Below are 10,923 nucleotides of genomic sequence, written 5' to 3'. Positions count from 1 at the left end.
AAATTTAAGCTAAGCGCAAAATGTCTGTACCGTTAGAAATCACTCGCAAATACTTTTGATATTGATTGCTCTATTAAAATTTTACTGTTGTACATACATGGTTTCCACTTATTTATGACTGTAAGTTTGATAACACGCGCAAACTGGCAATCGGGAGATTTTTGAACAAAAATTAACGCCGTCAATGCGAAATGCGTTGTTTCAAAATTTTGATATTTTTAATTTTTAATTTAAATATTCATTTTGACAGTATGGTGTCTTTTAAACACATTAATTTTTTAAAAGATTGCTTATGATTGGCAAAAAGTTTTTTTCTTTCGTCCTCAGTTGAGTCAATTGTTTATCAGGTGCAATCTTATAAGAAACTAAACATTTATTTCGCTTTTTTTTAAAAACATTTACCACCCATTGGACAATTGATTTTTGATAACAACTTTAATTTTCTGTTATTTATTCATTTAGAACTTTGTTTCTGTATAACAACGCATTAATGCGGCCTTTTATAATCCCTTTTACTATTAAAATATTTGAGGAGCCCATCTGCAAAACGCGCTAAGTCGCAAAAATAAAAATTTTGAGTTACTTCAATTTCCATGTTTTATATACTTTAATCTATCATCTATTTAAATATTTGACCATTAAAAAAATTTTTGTCCTAAAAATGGACAAAGAAAGTATCAATTTCTGTTGATGCGCAACTAAAAGTAGTTTAGTTTTTTGTTGTTTTCTCAAAATCAGTTTACTCGGACTTACGCAACTTATTAACACGGCGTTAACATTAGCAAAAAAATCTCCCGATTGCCAGATTTAACATTAGCGAGAAAATTAAGCGTGTTTTAAATTAAACTTCATTACAACGGAAACCATATTGAGACAACTGTAAAGTTTTAACAACTAATGTTTATGACTAATCAACTAATGTTTATTGTAAATCGGTTATCTTTTCCCAATGATCTAACAAGTTAACATATCAAAGGTTTGTATTATTCAAAGATTTGCATTATGCAAAGGTTTTGTAATATTATTTCGTGACATTATTTTAAATTTCAAAGTTTTATGAAAATACAAAAGAAAAAAAAAAATGGCTGCCAATAATTTTTCTGGAAAATCACATGGAAACATTAAAGATAAACTGATACTTCTCTTTCACTAAATTTATAAAAAATTTTCACAAATGATCTTTGGTGTGTTAGGATAATATTTAGTTAGAGATTTTAAAAATGATTTATTATTTTAGGTTTTAAGGCTTTTTGAAAGTTGAAAATGTCAATTTTAGCAAGAAAAAATCTAATATCTCAAGAAATACAAATTAACTTTTAAAATCTCTAGCTAAAAAGAAAGATCGTAATCCAAGTATCCTTTTTAGATATTTAACAATGTGTATGGAAGAGGTAACATAATGGTTTATCGAGCACCTTTTTTCAGGCATATTTATAAAGCCTTAAATAATACGATTAATGCGTAAATAAAAATATGTTCTTCCACAAACAAAGAATGTAATTTATGTTTAACATAATGAAACATTAAAATATACACTTCTTCAACATAAAATCCATAAATCTTAGTTATTTAATTAACTATAGACTGAATTAAACGTAGAAAAATTCCAGTCTAAATGATAATAAAAACTAAACGAGTTTTAAAACGGTCGCGTAAACATTTATAAATTCGCGTTGAAAGATTTTTTTGCTAAAGTTAACGCCGTGTAAAGGGCGGAAGTGTTTTTCCACTACTTTTAAAAACATTTTCGCTATATGGGAGTTTTAATCAAATTATGTTTCTAGATCTATTTTGGTTTTTAGAATTCTTTTTCACAATATTTTAAGAAGAAAGGTTTTTTAATTTAATCGTTATTATTAATAATGGTTAATTTAAGAAATAGAAATTGCGTTTATGTTCTAAAAATAGATTTTTATGTACATCGCCTATAATTAATACTTAAGAGGCTGACCATAAATTACGTAAACAATATAGGGGGGAGTAGGGTCTGAATTTTTTTTGACATTTGTTGACCGGGGGAGGTCAAGACAAGTTGACGTCAACAAGATTTCATTTTTCATAAATTTATTCACGTATAAAAAGAAATATTAGGCAGCGTTTGCAGTCCTGTGTAACATACTCGCTACACCTTCAGTAATTTAATAAAGCTATGTTCCTACTTTTTAAAAACCGTGTTGTGCTTTAAAAAGACCCGACACGTACAGAACTAAATAAGCACACACAAGATGTTTACTCGTAACACTATTATTATTTCAAAGTTGTTTTTGGTTAGTCTGCAATACAAACAAAAAATATTTATGTAAGCACTTGGTCTGCACTATATTATTTAATATAATATTGAAATAAAGATTTGCTAGATAATTTAAAAAAATGTTTGAAATGAAAATGTTGGTAGCTCTTATAATAATACTTGTGCATGGAGCTAAAGAGGCGCATCTTGACATCGAATAAACCACACGAGGCTTGCAAGCCGCAGGTTGCCGACCCTTAGTAGTAACTTTTAAATAATATAATGTAGACCATGTATTTACATAAATCTTTTCTGTTTGCACAGTAGACTAAAACTTTGTAAATTATAACTTTTGGCTTTTTCGTCTCATTAGGTTGCTGACCCTTGGTTTATACAATTTGTTAAATGCATTTTTCGTTTTATTAACTAGTTCTAAATTTAAAGTAAAGAGAAAAGGCACATTAAAGTGTTGCATTAATTTGAAATATGTTTTAAATTAAACGTGTAAGTTGCATAAATTTTTGTAAACACTTTAACCTTTATTTTTTCGTTCAGAGCAAGTTTTTGAAGTTATAAACTGGAAATATGTTCTTAAGTTAAAAGTTTAATAACTTTTTTTTTATACCTTTTACTTTTATTCACTTTTTTTTTCAGAGCATTTGTAATTTTAAATGGTTCTCTAAATAGCTTACTCTTTTTTGTTTTAGTTGTAAGCTATTCTATTCAAAGTTTGGTCGTTGTATTTTTCCATTTGAAAATTCCTTTTTTTTTGAAAGGGGAGAGGGGTAATTAAATGTTGACGTAATTTTTTAGGGGGTCTCGAGAAGTTTGACAACTTGTTGACAAGGGGGAAGGGGAGGTGAAAAATGCTAGAAAATTGTTGACGTAATTAATGGACAGCCCCTAATTTAACGCTGCTGCTACTGCTATTACCCATTCGTGCGCCTTTGACACAGAGTTTTTACCATACTTGGCCTTTTAATTTGCCTCTTTATATCTTTGACCACGTGATTAGGTATTCTTAAATCTTTACAATCTGTTAACGTCGAAAACTTTACTTCATTGGCTTAATTAATAAGATCGAAAACTTTTTAATTTGATGAATTCTGCAGTAAAGGATAAACCTTATCTTATTTTTAAATTAGTATAGTAACTTTTAAAATTTATTTAATTCATGCACTTTAATAATAACACAATTCAAGTCCTTTGTCAATTTAAAGTATATTAATCGCCGTGGATTAGCCTCCCGAAATTCGGTAGCCAAAAAAATAAAAATTTGCCTACCGAAAGTCCATTTTATAGGCTAAGAATGTCACGTGTCAAAAATTTAATCTTGTTGATATTTTTTCTTTTTTTGACACATTTTTCGTAGTATTTTTCATACAGCTATTTTCATACTGCTATTTTCATACTTACTTTAGTTCTATTTCTAGCGAAATTATGACTTTTTCATGCTCTGATTTTTTTGCATCATTTGCAGTTTTAAAAGAAGCTATTAGGAAGTACTTCTTTTATAAAGTTGTGGGTAAGAGTTGCTAGAACTATTGAGGCTGGCTAGGAAATCCATTCCTAAAAAGCTGCTTTTATGGCAGCTGATATTAAATATTATTTTATAAAATATTATTGCATTTATTAAATTTTTTTTATTAGGTTAATAATTAACCCTATGGGTTTTTACTTACTAAATTACAGTTTAAAAATATCTGAATTTATTTATTAACGAAGTATTTACTATAGGTAACCTAATGGAAGTATACAAACTCTAATGTGTGAATGATGGTAGATGGTAAATATATATATATATATATATATATATATATATATATATATATATATATATATATATATATATATATACATATATATATATATATATATATATATATATATATATATATATATATATATATATATATATATATATATATATATATATATATATATATATATATATATATATATATATATAACAGCAGCTCTGTTTTTCAATAAATTAAACTCTTTTATTAGGTTAATAATTAACTCTATGCGTTTTTACTTACTCAATTACAGTTTAAAAATATCTGTATTTATTTATTTATTAACGAAGTATTTACTATAGGTAACCTAATGGAAGTATACAAACTCTAATGTGTGAATGATGGTAGATGGTAAATTAATGTTACGTGCTCTAAGACCAACGTTTAGCAAAGCAATTTTAAAACAATCAGTTTAACTAGAATTTAGAGGAACAATGAGTAATTTAAGGAACTTTAAGAAGCAGAAATTGATCTAGCAATCTTATTTATTTTATCATTATCGTATATACCCCTCTTAATATGTACACCCAATTATTTTATTGGGTGTTTAAAAAAAGGTTTCCATGCTATTGCATGGAAACCTTTGAACCAAACAAATTTTAAAAGTAAAAGTTTATTACTTTATATTAAAAAAAAAAAGTTAAAAACATTATTTGGTAAAATATATTACCTTAATATTAATAAAGATATCTTTTATGAATATTACTTATGTATTTATTGAACATTAATTTTGCTACCAGAAGCGTACTTTAATTCGTTATTATATTTTAGATATATTTATTTCTTAAAACGTATGTGTATATTTTATTAAGATATATCTTGATAAAATAATTTTCTTGCTATTAAATTACTAATTAATATCTTAATAAAATAAATTAAACATCTTTTTTAATCGGCAGCCTAATATAATATTTTTATTCAAACAAAAGCACTTTTTTATTGGTTGATAAATTCCATTTTGACACGTGACTTTTTTAGCCAATTAAATGAACTTTCGGTAGGCAAAGTTGTTTTTTTTGGCTACTGACTTTTGGTAGGCTATCCACAGCGATATACGTATATTAATCTGTAATTTTTAAAAATTTGAAGATGATAATGACTCTAGAAGACGATGCTCTTTTCAAAGGTCAAAACGTCAAACTCTTCATAAAGTTAGTGTTAATCTCCAAAACCCTTGCATCTCACACGATCAACTCTATGTTGCATGTTAAAGAACAAGATCGTTTAATATCTTATTTTAAAGAAAATCTGTTTGGTTTTTATAATATAAAAAATCAGGTCATTTGATTGTTGTTTTTTTTTAAGTTGTTAAACATTTATTACGAGGTATGTTATTAAACAAATATTACAAAAGTAAGGTTGTATTTTATAAATGTTCCTAATTTATATATTTTTCTTAATTTATATATTTAATTATATTTATGTTATTTAGTATGTGTTTAAATGTGTTAAAGTTATATGGGTTTATATTTTGTAAGTGATTATTATGTTGTTTGTATGGTTTCAAATTGTTGTGACTTGACTTAGTTTACAGCAAGAGTGTTGACCTTGCTAGCCAAGTGGTGTACTTTGCAAAAAAGTTTTTAAAATTTAAAAATTCAGGGAATACCTGGAAAAGTCAGGGAATTTTTCTTTAAAATCTCTAAATCAGGGAAAACTCAGGGAATATTTTTTATTTTAATATTTCTGATTGAAGGTACTTTACAGTATCCAGTTTTTGAATCTATTTTAATATCGAAAGTTTCTCACTACAGTGGTTTTATAACATTTATAATTTATAGTAGCTATATGTTTAGATAAATGGATTACTATAGTAACTATTTGTTTTAGGAGCCAGGATTCAGTTGCAAAAGTAAAATATCCTTAAACATAAAAAAGGAAAAATATATACTTTTTACCGCTTGAACTCAGGGAAAAAATACTTGAAAATAAAAGGAAAATCAGGGAATCATTTCACCATTCAATACAAGCAGTATCGGCTGAGCAGACAGGCCTTATAATTTTTTCAATTTGCTTTATTTATGAGTTCTTATCTGTAAAAATTTTGTAACTTTTATTAATTACTTTTTATTGTTTTTTTGATGAAATACTAATAATGATTTGTCAATAATTATTAATAATAACTACCTTAAATATATCACATTACTCAGTTATAAAGATTATATCAATTTATTTATAACTTTAATTTGAGTTCTTGATAAACATATGTCATCTTTACACATAGCTATATTATCTTAAAACATCTAATTTAAATATGACTAATAGTAGAGGTAGAATATAATCAGATTATTATATTATGCTCTGTTTTATTTGCTTACACTTTATCTTAGATAAGTTAAGAAAGAAAACCAAAAGATAATTTAAGAAGTAAATTTATTAGACTTCATCAAAATGAAAGAAACCAGGCTAGGCAAGATGAATTCAACAGTCGCCAAAATCAAAGAGATGAGTTTAGGCTAGCTGAGGTTAATTGTCATTAAAATGAAAGAGATGAGCATAGGTGAGCTGAGATAAATTGCCTTAGAAATAAAAGATATCATAGATGTTATAATTCTTCTTTATCTTTAGCTTCCTTCACAGCCAAAATACCTCCTCCCTCAAATAATTGCCCTTTCTGTTTTAGAGTTTATGGGCAAATTTTGCATCATATTGGAAATTTAAGGCCTGTATAAAGTTTTCTACCACCTATAGTCAGTTAAATATATATGATCCTAATGTAGCAGTGTTCAGAATGGAGCAACCTGGTAGTGATGGTTGTTTAAATGAGTTATTTAAATTGAATAATCAAGAAAACCCATTTGCTTCTGCGTTTAAAAACATGGTAAAAGTAGAGGCTGAAAAAATGATGATGGCACAATCAAATGCAGTACTGTGTTACTTTGTTCCAGTATTATAGTTATAGGCTGCCGTTAGACAAACTTTTAGTCCTAAATACAAACTAATTAGTCCTATATAGTTAATGTTTAATTTAATGCTAATACTGCTGTTACTCATTTGTGCGTGTTTGACTCTGCGTTTTTAAAGAAGATTTGTTATGCTTAGCCAAATAATATATCACTTTATATTTTTGACCACAAGATTAGGTATTCTCAAATTTTTATTATCTCCATTATAATCTGTTAATATCTGTTGAATCAGTTATAAGATCTTAAATCTTTATACTAGATAATTTGATGCAATCATAAGTTCTGTGTAATAAATGTGTAAATACCTGTTTTATATAAAGTGCTTTTATGTGTGCTATGTGTAAGTGGTTATGTTGTTTCCGTGGCTTTTAAGTGTTGTGACTTGGCTTGTGAGTTTACAGCAAGAAGGTAGTAATTTTTTTTTATATATAGCTATATAAACTTTTAATCGCTTGGCTGCTGGTACTTGTTCTTCATTATCGTTTTGCTGAGGTTTCTCAGTATTGTTATGCTCAGGCATTTGAGTAATTGGCGTAGAGCAGTGGTTCTTAACCTACTTGTAGTCGGGGAGCACTTTTGATTATGACAAAAATTTGGGGAGCACTGAAATCAAGGAGTAAAAAAAAACAAACAAATACATATATGTACGACTTTTATTGAAAATAAAAGATTATAACATAACAGTTTAAAATGATAACATGACAAACAAATTGTTAATAAACATAAATTTAATAAGTAAAAAAATAACATTGAGCAAAATTTAATTCAGAAAAAAAAAAGATTTAATGTGAAACCTGAGCTTGATGGTTTTTACAAATTTCAGTGATATTAGGCCTAATTTTAGAAATAGCTATCCTCAATTCTTCATCTAAATTAGTAAGTGTTGCTCGTTTTTTAGTTTTTATGTTAGTGACTATCGAGAAACCAAGTTCATAAAATATGATGTTGAAAATTGCAACGAGATTTTAAGTGCCTTCATGGATATAGCTGAGTATTCTTCTTGCACAAAGATCCAAAAATTTCTCCAGAACCATTTCAGAAAATTTCATTTCAAGTGCGCGATCCGATGATAGGTTGATTAATTCTTCTTCTTTTTGGTATGACAACTTACTATTTGATAAATCAACCTTGGCAAAGGGATTATGTATCCAGTCATATGTTTCTACGTTTATTGATGGAAAATAAATTTCAATCTTTTCTTCTAATAAAGTTAAATGCTCTGTTACTGCTGAAATAATTTCGTCGGTAGTGTAATCATTAAGAGAAGGAAAGATGTCTACTTTCTTCTTCTCCATCACACAATCTTTCCAAAAAATGACTTATTTCCGAAAGGCTGTCAATTTGTTGGTCGATGTTAAAAATTTTTTTTTTCTTCTTTGAAGGCTGGAATTAAAAAAATTTAAATAATAAAAAATATCAACTAAATATGCCAATTTAGCACACCAAATGTCATTTTGAAGATGCTCCACAAAATCATCCATATTTTCCTTTTAATGAGCCTACCATTAATGGAGCACCGTCCATACAAATTCCTACACACAACTCCCATGATATTTTGAACTGTTTAAAATAGGAAGAAATTAGAATCAAAGACATCTTGTCCTGTCGAACGTTCGGTAAGCTCAAGACAGCATAGAAATTGATTCACTATTTCATTTTCATGAAGGAAACGAACAAACCCTAGTATATGAGCTTTTCCACTTATGTCAGTGGACTCGTCAATTTGCAGAGCAAAATGCCATTTGGAAAGCTTATCGGCAACTGTTTTTTCGATATCATCCAACATATTTTTAATTCTATTTTTTATTGTATCATTTGAACAAGGAATTTTCATTATTTCCTTTGTTGCTTCATTGCCAAACATAATTTTAACCATTTCACAACATGCAGGTATAATTAAATACTCTGATATAGTATGTGGTTTTAACTGAACAGCAATCATTTCAGCAACCTTATATGAAGCCAACTGTGCCTTATTGGAAATTTTCACAGTTTTTTCAAAATATTTTACTTGTTTACCTTGCGTATCTAACAGTTGTTTGAAATAATCTTTAGTTTTTATAGCAAGTTTGTCGAATGATTGTGTGAAAATGTGATTTGTAGAAAAGTGATGTTTCAACTTGTTAGGAACCATGATGCTGTTGGATAATTTTTCTCCACATACAATACAATGTGGAATGTGATATTCTTCCTCACAAATATACGTAAATCCAAAACTTAAATAATCTTCAGAATACTGTCGATTAAATTTTTTTCTTTTAATCCTATCATTTGTATCAGACACAATCTATGTGCAGCAAGAGCATTACTGCCGCTTCCACTTGTACTCGGTCCATTCTTAGTATTTTGTTCTTCCGAATCATTCGCTTTTCGTTTGATAAGAAATTTGTCCATTATGGGGTATTGCTTTAAAAACTAAAAATGATTTGGGAATTAATGCAGGGCTTATTTTAATTTTTTATTAAGTTCCGGACAAAATGTCAGATTAAATTTAAATTTGGTCGGACAATGTCCGATCAAATTTATTATTCGTTGATTTAGTTATTTATTATTCGTTGATTTAGTTTAAAAAAAAATTATTTATAGAATTTTGAATTATTAAAACTGCAATTTTCACAGCTTCCTTTGTTGCTTTTTCTTCATCTTTTTGTTTGAGGAACTCGATCACATTTTCTTTGGTAATACATTTTCCGCCAAGTTTTGACATATTGCACTGCTTTGATTTCTTAAAATAGGATTGATTTCTTGCTTGAAAAAACTGCTTCAACTCTATCTCGATACTGTTTTTGCAATGCTCAACACATGCTTGATACCTATCGAAACTTGAAGCTGGTGTAGTTGAGAAAGATGGTAATCGGTGTGTAGTTGGAGTAGGTGCTGCAGCGGTTGTTGATGATGATAAAGCTGTATCTGAGCAAGATGCTGTAGGTGTTGCGGAGGCTGCTAAAGGTGATGAAGGTAGATTAAACATTTGTGTGATTGCTAATGCCTCATGATTTTTGTTTTTTTTATTAGGTGGAAGTCAGTGTACTAGAAACCAGTGTACAAGAATCCAGCAATTGCATGCAAGCGTGTAAAACATTTACCACTCTCATGCGGTAGTTTGAGCAATGGTGGAAAGTTTTGTTTATCTAAATTCTTACATTTTAAGTCTTTGTAATACTTTGTAAGAACTTTTTTCCATGCTTGTTTTACATGACAATAGACACCTATCCAATTGTTGTAGAATATGTGAAGAATGCTCTGGTACACAAATCAAGATTATATTGTAATTTTTGCACAGCAATACCGCTACCAAAGCTATGTGAATTGTATGCCCATCTAATACTAAAATATGAATACCACCAATTTGCTCAGTTTCGGGTATAAATACTTCTTTCAACCATTCAAAAAATGTATCGCGCTCCATCCAACCTGATTTTGAAATTGAGTATTTGGTGCCATCTGGACCACCTCTTGCCCAGTCAGGACGAAATTTGTTTATCACAAATGGTGGTGCAAAATGCCCATCAGCGTTACAGCAATTGTTTGCAGTATAATGAATTTTTTCATTGTTGTCAGTAAGTTTAAATGTATGTCTTGTCCCTTTTCGAAACACTAAGGTTGCTTTGCCATGATCACCCGAAAAAAACTGTTTCATCACAATTCTAAATATGCAACCCAGAAGTTTTACCAGTCTGTTGATATTGTTTGGCGACACATTCAAAATAACGATCAATTATTTCTAACGTACAAGAAGCGGCTTTTTTAGATGCTAAGTTAACCGCTTTTCTTGTTGAAATTTCTTTTGACCATCTCTTCATAGAGGCATAAAACCAGTCTTTACCAGGCTTGCCATTTTTGAATAAGTGCAATTGATCTTCGCGTTAAAGGTAGCCACACACAAATTTTAGGATTTCATGTCGGATTAAACCATAACCCCAGTCACTAAGTAATTGGAATGTATGCACCATCAATCTTTCTGTTTCATTTGAGAGTACCTTTGTTG

The 10,923-nt window shown here is 28.7% G+C and overlaps 2 protein-coding genes across 2 annotated transcripts; both read right to left on the bottom strand.

The window, feature by feature from the left end:
* Positions 1 to 8,499: 8,499 nt before the first annotated feature.
* On the bottom strand, positions 8,500 to 9,906 carry LOC136086883 (zinc finger BED domain-containing protein 5-like). Its single transcript, XM_065809379.1, has 2 exons — positions 9,541 to 9,906; positions 8,500 to 9,171 (listed from the first exon to the last, which is right to left on the bottom strand). The coding sequence occupies exons 1-2, from the start codon at positions 9,904 to 9,906 to the stop codon at positions 8,500 to 8,502; spliced, it is 1,038 nt and encodes a 345-aa protein (XP_065665451.1).
* Positions 9,907 to 10,074: 168 nt separating this feature from the next.
* LOC136086882 (uncharacterized) lies at positions 10,075 to 10,575 on the bottom strand. The gene has a single exon (XM_065809378.1). The coding sequence runs from the start codon at positions 10,573 to 10,575 to the stop codon at positions 10,075 to 10,077; it is 501 nt and encodes a 166-aa protein (XP_065665450.1).
* Positions 10,576 to 10,923: the final 348 nt, after the last annotated feature.

Source organism: Hydra vulgaris, chromosome 11, assembly GCF_038396675.1.
Source record: "Hydra vulgaris chromosome 11, alternate assembly HydraT2T_AEP".
Taxonomy (NCBI): Eukaryota; Metazoa; Cnidaria; class Hydrozoa; order Anthoathecata; family Hydridae; genus Hydra; species Hydra vulgaris.
The sequence above is the reverse complement of the archived record's forward strand: the minus strand, read 5'-3'. Positions and strand labels throughout refer to the sequence as shown.